Genomic DNA, 25749 nt, shown 5'->3' on the forward strand with positions numbered 1-25749 from the left:
TTTACGCTGTTCATTCAAGATATATTTATTGATAGGTGCTATGGGAGATACAAAGATGACTCAGACACAGATCCTGCCCATAAGGAGCTTACAGTCTAGTAGGGAGGATAGAACACATACATGGGATACATGGTCAGAGCTAGGTTTCAGTAAGATGTATCTAATATCATGTAGAAAGTAGGCTGGGAATAAGAAGAGGTCAAGGAAGCTGAGAGGCCACTGAAATTATCTAAGTGAGGAGGAAGATGTGAAAGACTGCTGAGGTAGAACTGACAGGACTTAGCTGGACACTGGAGTAAGTAAGGAAACAAGAAGCAGATGACTAAGACTGAGTCTAAGGTGACTAAGACCTAAGTCTAAGGTGACTTAGACTTATGGCATGGGTGATGACAAACTGAGAACAGAGTAGGTTTGGGAATTGAAATTTGGCGCATACAATTCTTGTGCATAAACACAAAGTGCCCAGGATATACTGCGCACAATCAGAAAGAAATAGCTAAGGGCCCAGACCGGGGATGGAAGTACTTCAAAATGACCAGTGACTTCCTCCCTCCTCTGCCCACCCCTCAAAATTTCCCAACAATCCCCTCCACTATGAAATGCACAGGGCCTATAATTTACTGAATTAAGTCTGGTCTCTAGGCATGCCTCCCTTGTGAGAAAGAAAACAGAAATACATTAATTTATTAATTGAGTGAATCATCATTTACGGATGCTTTCATGTACCTCCAGGAGGAAGGAGGAATAAAGAGATTAATCCTCAAGTCCTTGTCCTCCAGGAGATTATGGTCTCATAAGGTAGGTCTGTTCTAATTCTAGGTTGAAGGGGTAAGTTATTAGCTAAGAGAAAGGTATAAAGTATTCTAGGAGCACATTTTAAAGTGAAGGTTGGGACAGAATTTCAAACAGGAGGGACAATGTGTAAGGAAAGTAGATGAGAATAAATTTGTTCCTCACTTCAAATTCTGCACAAATCAACTCCTAAAAGGGGGCTACCCTCTCGTAAGACATCTTTTCTCTTAGGGGAGAAAAAAAAAAAGCTCAAACTAGGCCTTGAAAAAAATGGCTTTGATGGTAAGAGATTTGGGAGAGATGGGGGTGGTGAGGAGAATGCAGATGCAAGTCTATCTTCAGGGAAGTGAAGGCACTTGAAGCCACGGAATCAGCCATACCTGGCTTGTTAGAGGAACCGTTAAGTAGTTCAGCATGGCTGGAGCATCCTTTCACGAAGTACAGGGAAAATCAGTGGAAAGGAAGATTAGGACCCTGATTCAAACACGGTGCTGCCAGGCACTGAACAGGGTACATGCCTAAGACCAAATTGCTGCCCCTTAGGAGCTTACAGTTATAACAATACAAGGTGGAAAAAGCACCACAATGTACAGAATGCAAAATGCTGAAGGATTTAGGAGAAAATTACAGCTGAGTTTCAGCTATTAACACATTAGGATACCCAATAGCTTTCTGACAGCTAGTAGTAAACCCATCCCTGAGGGGAACACAGTTAATGTCCTTACTGACAACAGGCCCTGGTAGAATTGGGCATTAAAACAGTTCTAAGAAAACAGAAAACTTGGGTATGAAAATGGAGCTAATGAAGCAATGGAGTAAGCATATAAAATGTGGCTCCTTCCCTTTTCTCCCCACATCCTACCCTTTAACAGCTCTGGCTTACAGAGCGAACATAGGGCAGGACTGGCAATTCCCGAATGTGCTTTAAGCTGACTTGAAACTCTGTACTAGTAATCTGGGCCATCTATCTTTTGAAAACTTAAGGGGTTATACAAATCACCTTAGTCCTTTCCAGCACTAATATTCTAAGAATTACAGGAGTCTCCTGTTTCTTGTGGTAACCATCAGTATGGGAAGAAAAACTTTATGGAACTATTCTGATGTTTCTCACTTAAAATTATGATTTTTTTCTTTTATATAAACCGTAAATGATTCCTATCCCATCAGCTAAGTTCCATGCCCACCCCACTCTTCTTCAAAACCAACATCTACCTATACGAATTTATTTTTAACATCATGTGTTCTGCATAATCTAGAGTGTACACTGAATCTTTAAAGAAACGAAGTCCCTTCTTCTTTCCTACATCCTTATGTCTTCATTTAAAAGGCCCAAATCAGGGTACATACGCTCCTCATAAAAACATTTAAGAATTTAAACCAAACCCAAAGTCAAACAGGTGACAACAAAGCTTAGGGAGATTATCAGTAACCAAAGTGGTTAATATAGCAGTAGTTAAAACTGTTTATATACATATTAAATGATACAACCATCCCTCTAACTACAACCAATAATACAGGCAAACTTCCCATAAATGGGTTTCCGAAAACTAAATACCTGCTAAAGTAATTCAACAGTGAATTTTTGGTAAGCATTGCTTACTTTTTTAAAAAACAAAAACACATTGGATACGAGTCCCTTAGGAATCTGTGACACTGGACATATTTCGAAGTAATAAACACATATGGATTTCTGTAACTATTCAGGTCACACGGTTTATGGAAGTAAGAGGAGAAATGATTTCTAATACTATTTTATTTTCCTCTCACTGGGAACTAGAAAAAGCTACCAGGTTCAAGTGGAAACTGGAAGAGAGGTCGACTTCAAAAGTCATGCAATCAAAGACAGAGGCTTCCCTGGTGGCGCAGTGGTTAAGAATCTGCCTGCCAATGCAGGGGACAGGGGTTCGAGCCCTGGTCCAGGAAGATCCCACATGTCGCGGAGCAACTAAGCCCGTGAGCCACAACTACTGAGCCTGCGCTCTTGAGCCCGCGAGCCACAACTGCTGAATCCCGTGCGCCGGAACTACTGAAGCCCGCATGCATAGAGCCTGTGCTCCGCAACAAGAGAAGCCACCGCAATGAGAAGTCCGCGCACCGCAACGAAGAGCAGCCCCTGCTCGCCGCAACTAGAGAAAGCCCGCCCGCAGCAAGAAAGACCCAACGCAGCCAAAAATAAATTTAAAAAAAAAAAGGAAAACAACTTTGATTCTAAGCCAATACATAAGCATAATCATAAGCAAAACTGGTTAAGGGCTGTAGGCCACCTTTAATCAACTTCTCACTCAACTCACTCAGGCCATTATGAAAGACTGCTTCATGAGAGCATGAGCAAAGCAGTCTAATTTCAGCATCATCCTGAGTTAGATACATACCTACTAAAAAGAATGAAAATAAAAGTTTTATCTCACACGTGCCACCATTTCTTCTTTAATTCAGTCTAGCAAGAGTTCACAAGCCTATCTATGGTCCCCAGAACCTCGATATTAAAGTAAAATTCTAAAAGGTATTACTACCTTAAAACCACAAATCCTTGTTTAATTATCTAGCACAATATGGCCATTACTTGATGAGCAACTTTAACCTACAACCCCATCCCACATAAGACATTGCTAAGCTGCTAACACACTCTTTAAGGTTTCTAAAACATTTGCGAAAGTACCTCTAACTGTCCACTGCCCATCTGTGGTATATTATATTAGGCAGTTAGCTAGAACCCCAATTTCAAATAAATGCTGAACTTGCTTCTTTTACAAGGTTCAAAATTGCTAAACTGAAACTTCAACAATTATCTAATTTGTATGCAGTTCCTGCAGAGATTCTTTCAAGTAGCACAAAAATAAAACTTTAATATAAAAGATATTTTTAGATCAGTAGATTTGACAAATGCAATCATTTACTTAAAATAAGCCACAACATGAACAATGGTCTACAAATTTAAACCTCATAGAAAGAAATTTTCATATGGATTCGAACAAATTGTTTTCTATAAAGTGCCACGTTTTCCACTAAATCATTCAACTCTACAAAGGTTTTCAAATATAAAAGGGATGAAGAAAAGCATCAGAGGATGGCAGTTATAAGCAAAACACAACTGTTATAAACTCATCTGTATGATGCTGATAAAAATATTACTTCCATATCTAGATTAAATTGTATCAAATGTATTATCAAACCAGATGAGAAAATAATCTTGTAACTCAATATTACTGTGTTACCATACAGTCTGCAAAGCCCTACAAAATCAATGTTTATGCATCTACTTTACCCTAAAGGAAATGGAGAACAGTAATGCTAACCTTGATCCGAATGTTTGCAGACTCAAGTCTCTATACTGTAGTTATTTCATGCCCTATGCCCCTAATGTCATTCAAATATAAATAGGTAGGCATTATGGTTTTAGAGAAAAAGCAAGAGTTTTGGAAGCCAATCTGCTCCTAAGCTACATGGATGACTTTGAGGCCTCTGATGTCATTTCTTCATCTATTACTTTGGGAGAAATCGCACCTAACCCACAGGGTTATAGTTGTGAAAATTTAGTTGTCTACCCTAAAACGAAAGTGCAATTCAACTAACACTGTGGTAGTAACCTACTCATCCAAAGCCAAATAAGTATTTTTGCATTATCCATTTCACTGCTCCACAGCAACAGCTCAAAAAGTTGAGAACACAGGAGACACAAGTAAAGCCCAACCTCAGCACAAAAGCAAACAAAATTATTTTTGTACAACCAAGATCTATTTATTTTCAACAGATCTTAAGAGACCCACTGAACCAAACTAGTCTTACCTAGCTAAAATATTCATGGGTGAATTAAACTCAGTAAAGAACTGCATGTTGGGCCATTCCTACAGATGAAAAATTATGTTGAATGTGATGAGTTGATGCTGTCTACAGAAAATCTTGCCCTAATCTATTTTATTTTCACTCTGTAACTGTGAAATATGTGAATATATGTGTATCTAGGGTGACATGTTTATTCCATCAGCAATAATGTAATCGATGATAGCTGGATACTTAATAGTGTTAACCATGACGCTAAATCCTATTTATAAAGTCCAATGCTAATCAAAACACCATAATATCCCAATTATGATAACTTGAAATTATTGAAGCAATCTTTTCTGAAATTATGCAGTAATCCCCTGCAATAAATTACAAGCAGCATCTAGTACATTGCTACTACCTCTCCAAATTAAAAAAAAAACACACAATTGGTACAGATAAAGGAAAGCTGAGATTATTACTTACAGTAGTTGTTACTATAATTCCTGAGAGAGATTTACTTGCTAATTTGTTTATTTTTCTGAGGCTCTATTTCAGAGGAAGGACAACTTTCACTGCAGTTGCCCTAGTCCACCATTCCACCCACCATGAATTATAGGAGTAGGGACCACCTGTGTTCTCAATGGGGTTGCTTCATTTTCAAAGGGCACTTGGCACCACTGGCCCCCACCCAGCAAACCCTAGATGCAGGGTATGCATCTCCCTCTACCCCCAACCCACCAAAACTCCCACACATTTCTGCATGTCCTCTAGGATATAGTAACAGCCCCAAGTTGAGAAACACTGCACCTAGTTAGTGCCCTTAAAGCTCTGTTCTAAGGAGGAAGAACTTTTTGAAATGTACGGTTTAGTATTCACTTACGAAAAATGGTTTCTAGGTTATCTATAATTTATCACCAAACACTTACTGCAACTCAATTTTTTTCTCAAAAATAACTCAGGCTAAATTTTCTTCTTTCTACCACAAGCTTAATATAAGCTACGAAAGTACAAGCTGAATTTCTTCCAATTATCACTGGCCTGGGCCAAATGAAGTGGTTACCAATTAGTTATTTAAACTGACCCAAAACACAGCCATGTGACTCAGTTATAAAAGTTTCTTTATGTGAAAGAAATGTTGCCAATTTTCAAATATTTGAGGTACTGAGGGTCAACTGATAACATCAAACTTCATTTTAGTTTAAGGCTACACCCTTCAGCAAACCTAGAGTTTCCCAGTAACAGCAAAACAAACATTCCTATTCCTACTAATATTCTATCCTCAAACAATAGTCCTAAAGATGAATACTGTTAAGAAAACAAATAAGTTAAACTTGACAAGCTCATTGCCCTTCGATTAATGACAAGTTATCATGCAAAGGCTTGCTTCACAAATGTGTAAACAAAACCTTCACCCATCTCCCTAAGAGCACTCAACAGTAATATACTATGCAAAACGAGTATTAGTCTATATTGCCAGATTAAATTTTCTTCCAGAAACATTTTAATAAAAATTGGCCATTTCTGGGCTTCCCTGGTGGCACCGTGGTTGAGAGTCCGCCTGCCGATGCAGGAGACGCGGGTTCATGCCCCGGTCCGGGAAGATCCCACATGCTGTGGAGCGGCTGGGCCCGTGAGCCATGGCTGCTGAGCCTGCGCGTCCGGAGCCTGTGCTCCACAACGGGAGAGGCCACAACAGTGAGAGGCCCGCGTACCACAAAGAAAAAAAAAAAAAAAAATTGGCCATTTCCAAGAAACACCCATTTCCAAGAAACACTCACTGCATGCCCACCAATAAAAGGGAAGCATAACAAAATAGAAAATTTACCATATGGCTATGATTTAAGAAAAAAAACCAGTGCACACTCGAGCACACCAGCAAAGTCCAATATTAAAGTCACATTCTTTCTTATGGGCCACGATTATGATTCTGAAGAGACACTGAAATAAAACTTAATACAAATGCTGAACTACTCAGGTCAAAGGACCTCTACAGAAGCATCTGACCTCAAAAGCATTCCAGTTTGAGACTCAATTTCAGAATAAGGCATAACAAATGAACACAAGACATACAGGGTGAAAGAGGGATTCTATAATTCCCAACATACTCTGAACCTAATAGAACAAATCTAAGTTTATTTTTTTTATTATTATTTTCCTTTTAAACAATTGCCAAGACTGGAATCAAAGATAAATAGAAGGCACAACAGTTTTGCTCTGGTTTTGTGTTATTCAGATTTTTGAAATTTTTTTGGGTCTTTTTGGGGTTTTTTTAACAAATACAAATTAAACATGAAAAAACTCTACTTCAAAAAAAAAAATCTAACAGTTCAAGAAAAGCTTATCAGTTGCATTCTAGACATTTAAAACCTATCTCACAGTTTAAATTTCAATGGTAAAAACAGGTTTTGGAACTGTTCTGCAACCACGTATCCAAAGAAAAACTCTACTAACACCTTTTATTCAGTTTTTAACCATACCAGAGAGAATCTAAATTGTCAATTTTTCCAACGGCAATTTTTCCACACCAGAAGGTAGTTATGACTCTCAAAGAAGAGACAATTTGGGTTCTTCCTGCCTTCAAAATGTTTATCAAATCCTGTAATTCTCACAGGCTTTTGAAACATGTAGAAAATAAGTAAGAAACATTCCAATGAATGAAACATACCAAATGTCAGTAATAAGCAAGACACATTCCTTTGGGGAAACTGTTAAAAAAAAAAAATCCAGTCTATATGCAAATAAAGCAAGGAAACGCAGTCTTTTTTTTTTCTTCTTTAAAAATCCACTTTTCCTAAAATATCATTCCACAAAACTGGAAGTGAAGGACTAAAAGGTGGAGGGGTGGGGGTGAGAGGGGAAGGAGCACACACCAGTAACACAAAAAGTAGAATTGTACAAACTTAAGCAGTTTATCATAGACTAGGATCAGATTCCAAGATACCAAAAGGTTGACTGAAGAAATCACCATTCTGTGGGAGCTAGGGTTTGTACTGCTGCCTGAAGATCGGTGAAGAGCAATTCACTGCCTTGGAGCAATGCCCCTTCCCACTCCAAATCCTGGTTTCTGCACCATGCCTCCACGGGGTGGGCCTCTCATCCCACCACCCAGCCCACCTCGAGGGCCTCCAGGTCCCCGAAGGCGGTTATCTCGGCGGTCTCCTTCCCGGGCGGCTCGAGTCTTCTTTTCTTCCACATTCAGACGGACCTCACCTCTGAACATGATGGGCTGTAAGAACCAAGGTGAACAGACTTACAGAGTGCTTATGGGCTACTGACTACCAAAGACAAAACAAAGCTATAAAACCAAGACAAAACAAGGAACCAGCAGGTTACAAATCACCTACGTTCTCACAGCGCAGTTTTTTGTCTCAAACTCAGAACACATAATTTTCCCACTAACAGATACATGGAAAAGCAGTTAGGTACGCAAGCTAGTTCAAAAGTCAAAAAGTCAATTTAAACAGTGCAGCAGAGTAACTCTCTTTGTACTTATTAAAGCACATCTTATATTCCCACAGAATTATATAAATAGAATATAAATAAAAATTGCCACCTTCTCCATGGATTGGGAGGCTTAGAATAAAATCCCATCATCACCTAATGTGGAAAGACTTTGCTGCACATGTTTATGCAAAGTACATCTATGTCTCAAAAACATCATGAATTTCATCTAAATATAATCTTAAAATGCTATTTGCCTGAACAGAATTTGGGAAAATACTGAAGATAATAAAGATACCAGATCTTAGTGCAGGAAAAAAAAGATACTTCCCACTATGTCTTGGGCTTTCTTTTTTGCCAAGAGAAGTACAGCAAACAAAGGGTTACTCAAGATTCCAATGAACTCAATTTACGCTCCTTGCTGGTACTCAGTGGTTTTCTACTGTAATATTTTTTAAAATAAATATCTAACAGTACTTACTACGCAGAGAAGTATTCTATATACTTCACTTTTATTATCTCATTTAATCTTCACAACAACCCTTTCAAGGTTGTTAGCACACCTATTTTATAGAGACCAGCAAACTATGCGCCAGGGAGGTTAAGGAACAAGACTGCACGGGTCACAAGGCTAGTGAGAGACAGAAGAGCAATGTAAACCAAGGCATCCTGACAGGAAAGCATGAGCTCTGAACCGACACAGCATGGTCAGACACCACGGTCATATTCTATGAGCTATTTCTGTACTCATAAAAAATTACTGAAGGGGGTTTCCCTGGTAGCACAGTGGTTAAGACTCTGCGCTCCCAATGCAGGGGACCCGGGTTCGATCCCTGGTCAGGGAACTAGATCCCACATGCATGCCGCAACCAAGAGTTTGCATGCTACAGCTAAGGAGTCAGACAGCCACAACTAAGGAGCCCGCCTGCTGCAACTAAGGAGCCAGCAAGCCACAACTAAGGAGCCCGCCTGCCGCAACTAAGACCCGATGCAACCAAATAAATAAATAAATATTTAAAAATTAAGAACAAACCAAAACAAAAAAAAGTCTAAAAAAATTCTGAAGGGAGTATGGTAGACTTCTACCAATACAGTGAGGTGAGGGAAAGGCAAGCTACATCTGAAGTCACCAGAGTTCACAGGAATGATCTGAAAGTGCATGTAAGGAAACCTGCATGGGGGTGGGGCGGGGGAGCCTCTTTTGAGCTCTGACTCTAAAGTGAATTTTAAATTCTGATTAAATATATACTTATATTTGTACATTTATAAGTATTTTAACACAAATTTACAAATATTTATATATATTTTTTTTTATATATACACAGCATATAAATCACACACATTAATGTGAAGTGCTGTTCCTGGTAATGTTCTAGATACGATGGGAAAAATAAAATCATTTAAAGTCTGAAAGATAAGGAGAGGTTATGACTGCGGATATTTTAAAAGGTAGTTATAGAAGATACCTCTATGGAGGTATCACAAGGATAGAAGCAATCTGAATGAAAAAAGGTAGCAGACATACAGCCCACTTTCTGAGGAAATTTACCTCAACAATTTCTATGCATAATGATGCCATGCCTTACCCACAGGGGTTAAATGAAACACCAAAGCCCTCATCTTGGATAATTAACTGGAAGCAAGCTATCCGGCCTGACCTTGTTTGGCCCCACAGGAGTATCATACCATCTAAGAAAATACAAAGTCAAGGCTGCACCAAAAAGTGTGGCCCCTGGATCTATTGTACGCTCAATGGTGGATTTACCAACAAAGCCTACTGGACATCTCTGTGTTCAGTATTCTGTGTCCTGGGTGACATAAGCCATATTCTCTCCACACTTCTCAGGGTTTTGCAGGAGATGCTTCACAAAAGTAGTGGTCCAACAGTTTGATAGACAATGCACCTTTCAGATTAAGGCTAACTTAATGTTATGACCACAACATTAAACTTTGTAATATACCCATTAACATTCTGGAGAGCATCAGAGGTTCTGGAGAACCTCTGGGAAATAATGATCTACAACATTTCTAACTAACATGGTTAATAAAATGTGTAAGTTTTAAATGGCAGAGACTGAAAGCAGATTAGTGGTTGCCAGGGGCTGGGGAGAGAGGATATGGGGAAAAACTGCTCAATGAGTAAGGGACTTACTTTTGATGAAAATGTTTTGCAACTAGATAGGTGATGGTTGCACAACAATGTGTATTAAATGCCAATGAGTTGCACACTGTATTTTTTTTTTTTTTTTTTTTTTGCTGTAGCAGGCCTCTCACTGTTGTGGCCTCTCCCGCTGCGGAGCACAGGCTCCAGACGCGCAGGCTCAGCAGCCAAGGCTCACAGGCCCAGCCGCTCTGCGGCACGTGAGATCCTCCCGGACCGGGGCACGAACCCGTGTCCCCTGCATCGGCAGGCGGACTCTCAACCACTGCACCACCAGGGAAGCCCTGTATTATTTTTTAATGAAATTTTTTGTTTTGTTTTGTTAATTTGTCTTTGGCCATGCTGGATCTTCATGGCTGTGTGCAGGCTTTTGCTAGTTGCACAGAGCAGGTGCTACTCTTCGTTGTAGTGTGCGGGCTTCTCATTTCAGTGGGTTCTCTTGCTGTGGAGCACAGGCTCTAGGCACATGGGCTTCAGTAGTTGCGGCACATGCGCCCTAGAGCAAACGGGCTTCAGTAGTTGTGGCGCATGGGCTCAGTTGCTGCAGCGCGTAGGCTCTAGGGTGCACAGGCCTTAGTAGTTGTGGTGCACAGGCTCAGTGGCTGTGGCTCGCGGGCCCTAGAGCGCAGACTCAGTAGTTGTGGCACATGGGCTTAGTTACTCCGCGGCGTGTGGGATCTTCCCAGACCAGGGCTCAAACCCATGTCCCCTGCATTGGCAGGCAGATTCTTAACCACTGCGCCAACAAGGAAGTCTTGAACTTTAAAACGGTTAATTTTGTTATGTGAATTTCACCTCAATCGAAAAAAAAGTGAGGTCTTAAAACTCCCACACCCATCTCAGTAAATTAACAGTATTTACACCTTTGTTATTCTCTACTACTACAGAAAGTGGTTTTTGCTAATGAAAGACGTGGGGAAAGGAAAGGGCTCTTTTTTTTTTTTTTTTTTTTTTGCGGTACATGGGCCTCTCACTGTTGTGGCCTTCCCGTTGCGGAGCACAGGCTCCGGACGTGCAGGCTCAGCGGCCATGGCTCACGGGCCTAGCCGCTCCGCGGCATGTGGGATCTTCCCAGACCGGGGCGCGAACCCGTGTCCCCTGCATCGGCAGGCAGACTCTCAACCACTGCACCACCAGGGAAGCCCAGGAACGGTCTCTTTAAGAACACAGAAATAAGATTCTGATTCTACAAATCCCTCTATTATTAGAAAAGTACTGTTAATAAAAGTGCCTTAAGGTAGGGTGACTCCAAACCCAGACAACTTATAGAACAAAAGAAGTTCCTCATAGTTATACCCAAACAGTTATATATGAAGACTACAAATATACCTGCTAAACAAACTGATTCTAAGTTATCTTAGCTAAAAGTAACATAATATTTAATTCATCACTTACACCAGAAGCCACTAAGCCACTACCAAAGAAAGGAACTGCATAAATCTCAGTGCATTGGTTACCATAGTTATTTCATTCTCCATCATGCACATATTCAAAAAGTACATTATTTGGATGGCAGTTTTGTTTTTCTAACTCCCAGGCAGTTCTTTTAATAATGGTTAGACATGATGGAAAATATTACCCAGACATGTTGGAATAAACTGCGCTTTACATATAAGACACAGTTTTAAGGATGAATACATTAAAAGACCAAAGATACAGAAAATCAAGATGAAAAACTGCTTACCCTGTTGCTAAGCACCTTCTGAACAGGCTCAGAATCATCAAACACAACGAACCCAAAATTGGGTAATTTCCCACCGCTGTTAATACGCAGCTCTACCACATTCCCATAATCTGCAAGTGGAACACAGATTCTCAAATAACTTAGAACATTTCCTTTAAGTATTACACGCGCACTGTCCAATGAAAGCCACTAGTAACACATGGTTACAAAGCATGTGAATTGTGGCTACTCCAAAATAAGATGTGCCCTACGTGCAACATACACACTGGATTTCAAAGACTTAGGATAGGCTGATGGAAAGTATCTCATGTTTGTACATATTAAGATGATGTCTTAGATACACTGGGTTAAATAAAATATTAAAATTAAATTATCCAGGTTCTTTTTGCCTTTTAAAATGTTACTACAAAACTTAAAATTACAAATGTGGCTCATCTGTTTCTATTGGATAGCACTGTATTAAATGAATCTAGTATTTAAAACTCAATAACCTACTTTGAAAAAAATCTTTAAGCTCTGATTTGTCCACCTCATGAGGCAGGTTGCCGATAAAGAGTTGGTGACTGTCAGGGTGTCTCACGATTCTTCGGGGTTCAACATCACCTTGCTCACCAGCCTCACGGACTGAAGAGGAAACAAAAGCAGGAAGGAATGAGAAAGAGGACACCTTTACATGACTGTTCCATTCAACAGTTCTCTCTACCCCTAAATACAGGCAATTCCATTAACTCCACAACATATTTTTTAAAATCTAAGTACACGCAAACATCAACTACCCTCCCAAAACAAGCTCTCACCCTCAACAGGCTCAGACTAAAGAAGCCACCCTTCTGAGCTCTCACCTGGTCTAGGTCCCCTCTGGGGAGGAACATTTATTCGCTGTTCTCGCACCCTTTGATCCCGCTGAGGCCTCTGCGGTGGAATCTGAGATTCAGGCTTAGACTCCGGACGAGGCTAAAAAAACGTATAACGTTAACTTTTGTGTAAGAACAAAGCAAGCTTACCTTTTATTCTTGTGAAGTATCCTAGCTAACAATAAGGTTTAAACTAGAAAATGACAATTCCCTCATTCTCTCACAAAAAAAAAAAAACACACATTAAAAATCACCTTGTAACACAGATGTAGAGAACAAACGTATGGACACCAAGGGGAAAAAGCGGCAGGGGCGGGGGCTGGTGGTGTGATGAATTGGGTGATTGGGATTGACATGTATACATTGATGTGTATAAAACTGATGACTAATAAGAACCTGCTGTATAAAAAACTTAAATTAAAAAAAAAATCACCTTGTACCCTTCTCCTCTGCCTTATTCATTAAACCTCTGTGAAATCACATTACACAAAAATACAAGTAAATTTGCCTAATATGCAAGCTTAATTAGAAACTCACCTGTGAAGCTGGTACTTTAACAACATGAGGTGGTATCCCAGTAACTGGAACAGCTCCACTGGGTGGAAGGTTCTTACTGGTCACAGATGCCCAAGAAAATGTCTAAGGGAACACACCAACGTCAGTTGATTACACTACTTATCACAACAATATAAAAGGTATTAGCTTTTGGGCTTCCCTGGTGGTGCAGTGGTTAAGAATCCGTCTACCAATGCAGGGTACACGGGTTCAAGCCCTGGGCCGGGAAGATCCCACATGCCACGGAGCAACTAAGCCCATGTGCCACAACTACTGAGCCTGCGCTCTAGAGCCTGCGAGCCACACCTACTGAAGCCTGGGCACGCAGAGCCCGTGCTCCGCAATAAGAGAAGCCACCGCAATGAGAAGCCCACGCACCACAACCAAGAGTAGCTCCCGCTTGCCGCAACTAGAGAAAGACCACACACAACGAAGACTCAACACAGCAATAAATAAATAAATAAATAAATAAAATTTATTTTAAAAAAAGGTATTAGCTTTTGAATTCTTGTATTATTACATGCACATCTCATTTGCAGAGGCAAGATGGAATTTATAAGTAACTTGAGATTCCTTTTCCCCTCTACTTAAAATTTAGTACTAAAATTCCTTAGGACTAATCAAGTATCAGCAAAGTATGAGAGGCTACTTTCACATAATTTCAAGTTTGTGAATCAAAGAAAATTCTCCTTCCAAAACCAGCTCTTCCTCCTATGATTCTCTCAATCTATAACCCAATTACACCAACTTTAGAATCTTCTTGAGTTATATCAATCAATACCAAAATCACCAAATCCTATTATTTACATCTTAAATCTCTTCTCCAGCTCCACTGCCATGACCCTAATCCAAGATGTCATTACCTCTCTCCAGAACTACTATAATTAAGCCACCTAAGTTGTCATCCATTCTCAATCCAGCCAACCTACTTTTCCACCTGCAAGCTAAAGTGATTTCACCATTTCTCTTTCCTACTCACCCAGAAGCTTCCAGAGACCAAGAACTCTATCTACTTTACTGACAGTTCCCATACCTAGAACAATGCCTAACGCAAAGACACTTGAAATAACTGTTAGAGAAACGGCATTACAAGAACCCTGGCCCCATAAATATAGCACTAAAGCATATTCCTTCAAGGAGCATCAACTGTAAAGGTTCTGTTAGTTCAGTTATCATCTTGATGTGACTCAGGGACAGTAACTGAAAATCTTCAAACTTTTCAAATCAGGTATTCTGATTAGAAAAGTAGTTATACTTGAGCAATTTGTTTCTACTTGTACTATAAAGTTGTCCTCAATTAATTTCATAGAAAAGGGCAGGAAAAGTCTGTTGTGCCATGTTATTTTTCAAAGATAGACTATCACTTATTTAACAAGCACACAATAATCTGCAATTTGAAAGATGTAATATTAAAAAGGTTTGTTGATGCAGTGATAAAATAGCACCTGAAATTTCTGGCCTAAAAAGTATTCAAGTTTCCTTAGAGGAGGGGAAAAACTACTTTTGATTTTAGAAAGCAATATGCATCTTACTTCTTATCTGAGGTATGGCTCAATATGGAAGAAACTTCCCTAAACAACCAATATGAAAATGTACCTACAAAAGGCAACCAAGCAACAATAAAGAAGAAGAGAGATTTTTAAAAATAGAAGTGGAATAAAAATGAAGACGCATTGCATACTCTCAAGTCCTCCTGCACTGTCTGGGCTATGTCTGCAGGCGCTGGAGAAGAACTCTTCTGAGCATCCTCAGGAGCAGTTTCTTCCAATACTGGCTCAGACTTTTCCTCTTGGACTTCAGACACAGGTTCTTGCTCTGGCTCTGGTTCAGGATCAGGCTCCGGTTCAGCAACAGGTTCTTCTAAATGTTCTTCTAAGTCATTGCTTTCATGGTAAAATTTGAGAAATATCATTCTGCTTCCGTTGATTTAGCAAGAAATTCCTAGAGACCTGAACCTAAAAAACATAGCTCTCTCCTCCCCAAAAAGATCTAAGAATTATGTATTTGCGTATTAAAACAAGACAACTTTTTAGAAAAGCCCTCAGTGAGCAAATCTTAACTGCAGTCAGATTTGCTAAATTCTGATTAAGCAAATGCATCAAACAGATCAAAATGAACCAGAGCAGTGTTTCTCAGAATCCCAAAATTATTACAATTTACCTATCACATATCACAAAACTCTAACAGGCTATGGGGAGGTGGAAAGGTACAGTTTCAGTTTTTTCAAGATAAAAATTTCTAGAGATCTGCTGCACAATCACGTGCATATACTTAACACTACTATAAAGTACACTTAAAAATGGTTAAGAAGGTAAATTTTATGTTATGTGGTTTTTAGTATCAAAATTTTTTCTCACAAAAACACACAAGGAATTTTGGAGGGAAAAAAAACCCATCAGTTGTGATTCAGAATAGTTCTTAAACTTCCACATAAGTCACTTTAACAAACTGCAGATGCTTCCCCCCATCGGAAATTCTAATTTGGTAAGTTTGTGGTAGGACAACAAATCTTCATTTTCAACCAGCAACCCAGGTGAGTAAAGTCAGTCCCATCACCACACCTTGAGACACATTTGAAAGTATCCTTTAAGCACTGAATATTAACATTAAGGGTATCACAGGGCAACAACTAAATACTAATTTATATTGCTATCCAACATATTTCTGTTCCAGTTGCAGATTAAAAAAACCTAAGATACAGTCACACATTTGTCTGAGCTAATAAATGAAGTTCTTTATTGTTACTTAACTCATGTCTGAATTTTTGTCAATTTATGTCTAAGTCCTTGTACACCTTGCATCTCAAAAAAAGCACTTAAAGCTATGCCTTGATGTATTAAATACTTGATAACCGAAAAGCAACTGATGGATACTATTTAAGTAGTCCTCAGACTGCAATCTATATTAAACAAGTTATATATTTATGTTACATACCAAAAGCAAAACCTTTCTTCTGGGAAATTATCACTATTTTCTGAGATAATTCTCAGCATTATGGCTGCCCTCCAACAAACAGAAAGACTAAACAACTCAAATTCTCATGCAGCTCTGGACAGATGAACAAAGTTTTCCTTACCTGACAGTTTGATCATAGAAAGTTCCAGAATCATCAGGTACCACCTCAGGTGTCTGCTGTCTTTCTTCAGGTTCCTCTACTTCTTCTTCAGATTCTAAATGAGAAAAGAAATTTAACATATTTGTGCTCACTTAACTCACAAATATATTCACTTGCACAATGTTCATCATGATAAAAAAGGCAATGAAATAAGAACAGTACACATACATAAAAAGATAAAGAAAATTGGGTAAAATCATGACGTAGGCTTTAAGGACAGAATTAAGGTCATCGTAATGTTTGGGTTACAAGCATGGAGTCTGAGGTCATATTGCCAGTAATCCAACGAAGGTTCTACCACCTAACTAGCTATATGACATCAGGCAAATGACCTCCGTGCATTTCAGTGCCCTAATTTATTAAAAGGGAACAACAGTTCCTAAAATACTTATCTGTAAGGCTGTTGTATTATACAATAAATACAAAGCACTTAGAATTCTGAGTCATACAGAAAACACTAAAATACTGATTACTCTTAGCATTTAGAGACAATTCCCCACGGGTAGCTGTGTTTCTGCATATCTTACAACTGAGGCAATGGCTAATCTTTGTTCCAGACTACCTTTTAAGAATATTTATACAGCAACACTCTCGGAAAACAGCGTCTCTCTCCAGAGCAACGGGCAGGCATGTTTGCTGCCCCATCATAAGGTTTTGGTTGCTGAAACTTAGGTTCCACTCTAGTAATGCACCCCACTGCACTGCAGGTATCATCTAAACTTCTGCAGTGTCCTACGGAAACTATGGCTAAGATGCTACTATTGTTGCTATAATAACCTGTCTACTTCTGATTTAGGAGTTTGATGTCTTCTACCAATATCAGTGAAGTAGACTAACCTATCAGCCTCAAGTAGGTTAAAATCTCCAACCCTTCTTATGCCTTGACAAAAGTTACTAATGAAAGATACAGAGAATTATGAAAACATTCAAGAAACCTACACTCTCTTCAGGTCAATCTGATGCCATCCAAAAAAATTTAGACAAGTAACTTACCTTCCTGAGGCTCAGTGACAAAGCCACCAAAGACCTCATCTTGGTATCTGAAGATATCATTATGAACATAGAACTTATTTGCAACAGAGCCCTGCAATGCCAACAGAAAGTTTTCATTTATTCAGCAAACTTTTAAAATTCCACATCACCCTACACCATCGTTCTCAACTAAATGCAATACTGCCCACCCCAGGAGACATTTGGCAACTTTGGGAGACATTTCAGGTTTCCCGTCAGGGAGGAGAGCTGACAACTACTGAGGAGATGGCAGGGACGCTGCCAGACACCCTACGCCGCACAGGACAGCCCCACAGCAAGCAGTCACCCAGCCCCAAATGCCAATAAGGTCAAGGCTGAAAGGATCCCTGCTTTACATTACATACTGTGTACTTAAAATATCACCAGGTGAATATCCAAAACTGACAAACTCTAAGTATTTAAGATGCCAAAGCCCAGACTTCAAATCATTTCTTGAACAATAAATACATATTACCAATTGCAACAGATATTTTAAAATTCGCTAAATCTCTATCCAAGAATATTGACACAAGCACTCAAACGTGTAGCTAAAAAGGTTTGCCTACCCTAGGTATAAGACACAACTACACTGAAATCCAACTATGTCATTTATTAGTCATTCAATTTCTAAGGCTCTTTCTTCATCTGCAAAATGAAGGATACCAACTCATACTTTAGAGCTTTGAATATTAAATGAGACAGTTTATGTAACAATCCATTATACTATGGTAATGTTAAGACCTTTAAAGGCAAAAAAGAACTAAATTTAGAATAATTAATAATCATCCCATGATTCCTTGAATATTCAGAAGTCCATCAACAATTTTAACACTATAGATAATCTAAGCCTTCCTCTAAAAATCGTGACTAAAGCAACTTCATGTAATTTTTCAAATAGACAACTGAGTTATTTTATATTCAAACAGTAAAATGACAGGGATTTTAGATTCACTACCCTTCAACAAAAAAGTATCTGACAAGTAATGCTAGAGAAAACTTTTAGTCAGCAGGTCCTCTTGGAACCCCTTCCACACGCTCACACAGATAGGATTCCTTACTCTGTTCATTCTGGACCAGTCGAGAAGGCAGTACAAATGCAATTAATCAACATAAGCCTGTAGTCTTTTCATGAAAAGCATGATAACTAAAAAAAAAAACAGGGCTCCTTGAAGTAACAGCTGACTCCAGAACTGGGGTCGTGTCTGGAGCAGGGAGAGTGCAAGGTGAACCTGAAACATCTGTGCCACAAACTGCCCCCCCCGCCGCAAAAAAAACCCCAAAACAAACAAAAAAAAAAAACAGAAACCCGCTTGAAGGGGTTCACACTTAGCAGATCCTAGGACACTTCGGAAATTAATAAAAAATTAACTAAATCCATTAAATAAAGACCCCATGACAGAAGAAAAGGCAAAGTTCTTTACAGTAGAATGCCAACTAATAAATAAAGAATTAGATGATCACCATTTGTAGCCATCAGAGTAGCAATTGATTCTGGCAAGAATCAATGAATGCTAGAACTAGCGTCTAAATTTTGATGAAGAACAAAGTATACGCACAGTCTCAAAGAAGCACCCACAATTTACTTACTAATGAGAAAAGTAAAAGCACTAACTTTACAGTGGCAAAACCTGGTGACCATCACCTTAACTAAGTAATACTAATAATGGGCCTAAATGACATCAAGTGCTACCTAATGTGAGGCACTGAAAGACATGTATAACCTAAAACTAATTATAAGGAAATATCAGACAATTCAAACTGATGCATTCTACACGGTAATTTGATTGCCCTCTTTAAAAATGTCAGCGTCTTGAAAAAAAAGATTAATGAATTATAGCTGATTAAAGGAGCCTAAAGAGACATGACAACTATATGCAATGTGTAATCCTGAACTGAATCTTGGACAAGGAAAAAAAAATTACTATTCTTTGTATTACTGGGACAATAACCAAAATTTAAATATGGACTATAGATGGATAATCGTATTACAAATACTCTAATTTGATAACTGTACTATGGTTATGGAAGAGAAGTCCTTATTCTTAATAAGTGCTCACGGGCTTCCCTAGTGGCGCAGTGGTTGAGAGTCCGCCTGATGCAGGGGACATGGGTTCATGCCCCGGTCCGGGAAGATCCCACATGCCACGGAGAGGCTAGGCCTGTGAGCCATGGCCGCTGAGCCTGCGCGTCCGGAGCCTGTGCTCCGCAACAGGAGAGGCCCCAACAGTGAGAGGCCCGCGTACCACAAAAAAAAAAAAAAAAAAAAAAAAAAAAAAAAGAAATGCTCCCTTAAGTACTGGAGGATGACTGGGCATAATATCCCCAATTTACTTTTTTTTTTTTTAATTTTATTTATTTATCTAATTTTGGCTGCGCTGGGTCTTCATTGCTGCACACAGGCTTTCTCTAGTTGCGGTGAGTGGGGACTACTCTTTGTGGTGGTGTGCGGGCTTCTCACTGAGGTGGCTTCTCTTGTTGCGGAGCACGGGCTCTAGGCGTGCTGACTTCAGTAGCTGTGGCACATGTGCTCAGTACTTGTGGCTCGCTGGCTCTATAGTGCAGGCTCAGTAGTTGTGGCGCACGGGCTTAGTTGCTCCGCGGCATGTGGGATCTTCCCGACCAGGGATCGAACCCGTGTCCCCTGCATTGGCAGGTGGATTCTTAACTGCTGTGTCACCAGAGAAGTCCTCCAATATACTTTTAAAATAGTTTAGAATTAAAAATGATAGGTAAATAGAAAAAGAATTATAAATGTGTGGACAAATGTGGCTCTAGGTAAGATATATGAAAGAGTACTTCTGCACTATTATTTCAACTTTTCTGTATATTTAAAACTTCAAAATGAACAGTTTTTAAAAAGACATGTACAACCTTTCATTGTTATTTTTTTTTCATACCTCAGGAGCAAGGACAAAGGTCTGCATGAATCTCCTCAAAGCCTGGTTGTTATTAGAGAGCAAGCCCATCACCTGGACCACCACACCATCATTCAGGGTGGCATGAGCATCGACATGACGGATCTTAGTGTGGCAATTGGTGAAATTTTGTGACATCACTTTCCTATGGATTTCCTAAGGAATCGAAGAAAGAGAATGCAGAATCTCCAAGAACAAAAAACTTTCTAACACAACAAAGATAGAGCATTTACCTGTGCACATTTAAATTACAAACTACACAGACCCCACTGCAATTTGTCTTAATATAGTATATTCCCAATGACACCTTAACCTTAATTAAAATTATTGTCCTTAATTAACATAACTAAAATGTTTACAACAGATGATCCCCATGCTAAAACCTATCATCTTCTAACATAAAAGAACTTCAGAATATATCATACAAAATGAACAAAAGTGACATTTATAAGCTTTTCAATGATTATCATATAAACCAAGTAGTTACTGAATACCTAAATTTCTAAACAGAAGTTGAGAAATTTCATCTTTAAATATCAACAAACGTATCAAGCATGTATCCATCTCAATTCTATGGGTTATTTTCTAGCTACTCAACAGCCTACACGAAGCTTGTTTTGCTTACTTTCTGTCCATAGACCGCATCTGCTGGCTTTCCATTCGAATCCAATCCCCCATGGACATAAGAAGAGTTCTTTCCATAAAATCTGTAAAACAGAAAGATACTTGTCATCTTCAAGTATCCTAAGACCAGGTATTTACTGTTCATGTTTGAACCCATCTGTCTGACTAGGACATTCTTGGAGGCAGGAATGTATTTTCTTTTTCATCTTTGTATGCAATCATAATATATGCATCACCTACATGTCACAACATTTGCTGAATGGGAATGAATCTGGTCAAGGAATTTTTATGAGTCACAAGTTTCAGGTCTCAGGAAAGGATGATCATGTTGGGAAGGATCTTGTAGTTCACGTCAGGAAGGCACCTTAAAATAAAAGTTCCTGTTTTCACTCAAGGAGACCACAGGTAGTCTTGATATACAAGAGGACATCTATACTCTCTACCGACTTAGAGAGAGTCCTTTTATATCTGAGAATGCATGTGATGAGTTCCAATTAAAAACCCAGTAACTCAGGCAGATGAGTTTTAGGAGTAGTTTTAACAATTTTTGCTGATGCATTAAGAGCTTCAGACTTAAAGCTTCATAGCTTTAATTCACCTATATCCTCAAAATTGTCTTGTTTTCATTACAACAATAATGAATTAGGGAAGCGCCAACAACACCCCACCCCAACACACACACAGACACAGAGAAAATACCCTAACTTGGGGATAATCACTTTTAGGATTTCTTGACACTTGTACTCCAAATTAACAATTTTTCACAAATAGGCCCATACATGTCATTCTACATACTGACTGTTTTTTCCTCCAAAAAAGGGACAGATCTGGGGCCTTAAGGATCTCAAAAGTACCTTTCAACTTTCAAAGTTATTAAAAGGCTGCACATCAGCCAGAATCAGTTCACTGCTGGCTAATCCACTTTTCATTGTATCTAAAATGTACCTCAGAGATGAAATGTGAAAAACAGATGTGTTAGAACCAGTAAATAACAATATTGACAAAAAATGTACTTGGTTAGTTTGTTTCAACTCCTGCTCCACTTTAAATTCCAAATGTGTCTAACTTCTAAAGGCACAGAATACAATTGACAAAAAGAACAACAAAAGAGGGGGAAAGAAAGGTTTAGGACTTTCTATCACTTAATAGGTGTGTGAGTACCAACAAATTTTTAACCCCTTAGTGTCTTTATCTGTAAAATGAAGTTAACTATCCTACAATGCCTTACTAAGAGGTTTTTATAAAGATCAAGAAGAAAAAGGTAAAAGTGTTTTGGAAATTATAAAGCCTTAAAAAAAAACAAAACACAAGTGATTCTTTCCATTTTCAGAACAAGGACTCAAAATGAATTTAAAAACATTCTCTTTCACCTAATAATCATGTGGTATCCAATATGCAAACTGGCAAGATATAGAAGAAAACATAGTTCTGGTCCAACAAATACACATTTTAGAATTTCTAAAAAATATTCTAATAAGTCTACATAAACAAACTTAAGAGCTTTGTATAATGCAGCACTATTTGTAAGAGGAAATAATGGAAGCAACTTACATATTCATCATTAGGGGATTAAAACATATGTTACACCTCTGGAAAATAAAACCTCATGGGTAACAAAATTACTGTGATACATGTACTACCCTTGTAAGATGATCACAGATTATCAAGTAAAAAAGCTAAAACACAGTTTGATAAAAAAATTTGCACCTACATAGAAAAATCGTTAGCATATCAACACAAAAGTATGTCATTACAGAAACACTCTTACATCTTCTTCAATACATTCTTACTAAATAATTCATGATTCACCAAAAACAGCAAAACGGCAAACAAAATCAAAAGCACAATTATTATACGTTTACATTATCAAGCATTACTTTTCTGATAATGTATAGGTAACTTAGACTAATTTTTAAATAATATTTGTATATTCTACTATTACATAATTTGAACAACCATCACTTTTTGGTACTTACAAAGCACTTTTATGCAGTAACCCTAGAAGGTGCATGATGAATAAGAGAATCTTAAGGATAAGTACCCACACACTAAAACACAGCATTACGTGATGCTCAGGAAAAGAAAGGTCTCACCTGTGTAGCATGTCTGGGGCCTGGTTCAACAGTGTGTAATACTGTCTCACAAATTCCCGCCCGACCAGCAGGGGACTAGGCTTCTCCATAACCATTGCTTTGGTCAATTCAACCTGGAAAAAAAAAGTCAAATATGTTCAACCTGAAAGATCAAGTACAAGGGGAGAAAGGGTCGGGGGAGAAGAGCTGAGATGGACTCATTGACCAACAAGATCACTTCAGCAATTCTTGGTTTTTAAAAGGAATAAACACTATAAGAAACAAAACCCACACAGACCAGTGAGGTTTTATATATCCAAATTTACTGTAATCAGATGAATGCTATGGGGGAAAAAAAATCACTACGAAGAATTAATTCATCATTATTCCCGATATTCAATTTCCTTAAACTTAATATAAGAACTTCAAAAGTACATATTGGGCTTCCCTGGTGGCGCAGCGGTTGAGAGTCTGCCTGCCAATGCAGGGGACGCGGGTTCGCGCCCTGGTCTGGGAAGATCCCACATGCTGCAGAGCAACTGGGCCCGTGAGCCACAATTACTGAGCCTGCGCGTCTGGAGCCTGTGCTCCGCAACAATAGAGGCCGCGATAGTGAAAGGCCTGCGCACCGCGATGAAGAGTGGCCCCCCCTTGCCACAACTAGAGAAAGCCCTCGCACAGAAACGAAGACCCAACACAGCCATAAATAAATAAATAAATAAATAATATCACCCCTGATTTAAAAAAAAAAAAAAAGTACATATTGCCAACATGCATCCTATCGTAACTTTCCCAAGCCAATAACATCAATTAAGCATGTTCCACTTGTAATATTACAACATATTACTATGGCAATATTAGGTTCAAGGGTGATAAATATATATTTGACAATATAGACACATACTATCACATTTTTAGTCAAACTAAATCAGAGAAATTTTTACTATCTTTAAAAATGAAAAAAAATTCTAAAATGAAAAAAAATAGGCAAAAAGTAACAAATAATGTTTTTACTCAACAAAATAATCCCTACCACCTCAAAATTATGACTTAAAGTATGTTGGAGTGTTAAGGCACCTGGCACACAGTAAGTTCTCAATTACTGTCAGTTATTATTTTTTTAAAAACCCTTTCAAAAAAATATTTGGCATGAGATAATCCAAGTTTTCATTTGAGGACATAAAATCATCCCGAACTTTATAAACATAAAGGCAAACAGAGGTACGTATAATTAACTACAGTATAAAGGAAAAATGAGAGAAATTGTATTTCAGTTTTCCTAAAGAATGGGCAAAATGGATCGAGTTTGGTTGGTCAATTCCCGTACAAGCAATCTATAGAGATGATTATCCTCATCTAGTGCATGACTGCATTATTCTTGAATACCTAGACCATTTATTACTTGTTTCACCAGGATCTAAGAAACTAGACTAATAACATCAACCTAACTGCATCCTTTGATACTGTCAAGTAGTCTCATTATAACATAAATTTCTAAATAATATTTTATCAAATATTGCTTCCCACATCCAATCTTTCCATGAAAAATGATGAAAATCCTCCAGGTTATATATCAAAGGTAAGAAAAATAAAAACTTAAGACCACATCTGGAACTTCTCCTTTCCCTTTGAGATTATCTAGATAATTCAAATTAAAAAAAAAAAAAACTTAGTTTGATTACCATTATCATCAGTGCTTTTTTGTTTGTTTGTTTGTTTGTTTTGTGGTACGCGGGCCTCTCACTGCTGCGGCCTCTCCCGCTGCGGAGCACAGGCTCTGGACGCGCAGGCTCAGCGGCCATGGCTCACGGGCCCAGCCGCTCCGCGGCATGTGAGATCTTCCCGGACCGGGGCACGAACCCATGTCCCCTGCATCAGCAGGCGGACTCTCAACCACTGCGCCACCAGGGAAGCCCTATCATCAGTGTTTTACTTCAGGTCATTGCCATAAAGCCAAGAAAGTTAACATATTTATACAGTAAATTGATCTTTACCTCATTTGTGAATTTTTTCTTTAACTGTTATACTTCTGAAGCTTGTCAGAGAAATCCGTATTATTAACCGAGTTTCTTTATTAGTTTAACAGCTTAATATAACTGAATATTTTGCAAACTAGGTTCTCAATTAGCATTTTAAAATGTTCCAAACAGATGGTACTTTATTCCAGGATTACCTCAAATAGCCTTGCGCACTCCCAAGGCTTATATTCACACTATGGTTCCATTAAGGTGGAAACTCCAGCTCAAGTCTCTCCTTTAAGCTCTTCTATAATAAATATCAACCAATCAGCTCGAGGGAAATGGTAGCAGTATTTAAAAATAATCTTTCTGTCAATTATATCTCAATAATTGAGAAAAAAAGAAAAAAATAATATTCCATGTGTGTAAATACACATAGCATTTTAGTGAAAAGAAACTATATTGCTTCAATATTTAAAAAAAAAAAAAGGACTGATTCTTAAAATAACCAAAAGCGTCAAGAATTCTACGTAAGTCATGGTCAGATAAAAATAACATTTTGAAAGAAGGTTACAAGCTTCTTTGAAGTCATAAAGTTTCTTACGAGTAGAGACAATTTCTTATGCAGCTTTCTAGCCCTAAAACTTAAGAGTGTCTGACACACTCAGGAATAAAAAGCTTTCTTTCATTCATCATTCTCAACACAAGTGGAGATTAGAATTTTATACAAGCAAAACAGACTTCTGATCATCCATTTGTCAGGCTGAACTATCAGGCTGTCCAGAATTCAGATTATGACCGT

At 38.5% G+C, this 25749-nt stretch overlaps 1 protein-coding gene across 2 annotated transcripts in view; it reads right to left on the minus strand.

The window, feature by feature from the left end:
• The window catches only part of G3BP1 (G3BP stress granule assembly factor 1), a 38486-nt gene continuing 12737 nt past the window's right edge, over nucleotides 1-25749 (minus strand). For both annotated transcript variants that reach the window (XM_004280323.4, XM_033406682.2), the window contains exons 2-12: nucleotides 23011-23123; nucleotides 20919-21000; nucleotides 20276-20449; nucleotides 17361-17451; nucleotides 16329-16422; nucleotides 14934-15135; nucleotides 13235-13336; nucleotides 12686-12797; nucleotides 12339-12467; nucleotides 11844-11953; nucleotides 1-7783 (exon numbers count right to left, since the gene is read on the minus strand). In XM_004280323.4, coding sequence (XP_004280371.1) covers nucleotides 7577-7783; nucleotides 11844-11953; nucleotides 12339-12467; nucleotides 12686-12797; nucleotides 13235-13336; nucleotides 14934-15135; nucleotides 16329-16422; nucleotides 17361-17451; nucleotides 20276-20449; nucleotides 20919-21000; nucleotides 23011-23105 — 1398 coding nt within the window. In that variant the 5' untranslated portion in view covers nucleotides 23106-23123 and the 3' untranslated portion in view covers nucleotides 1-7576. The remainder of the gene's footprint in view (nucleotides 7784-11843; nucleotides 11954-12338; nucleotides 12468-12685; nucleotides 12798-13234; nucleotides 13337-14933; nucleotides 15136-16328; nucleotides 16423-17360; nucleotides 17452-20275; nucleotides 20450-20918; nucleotides 21001-23010; nucleotides 23124-25749) is intronic.

Source organism: Orcinus orca, chromosome 3, assembly GCF_937001465.1.
Source record: "Orcinus orca chromosome 3, mOrcOrc1.1, whole genome shotgun sequence".
Classification (NCBI taxonomy): Eukaryota; Metazoa; Chordata; class Mammalia; order Artiodactyla; family Delphinidae; genus Orcinus; species Orcinus orca.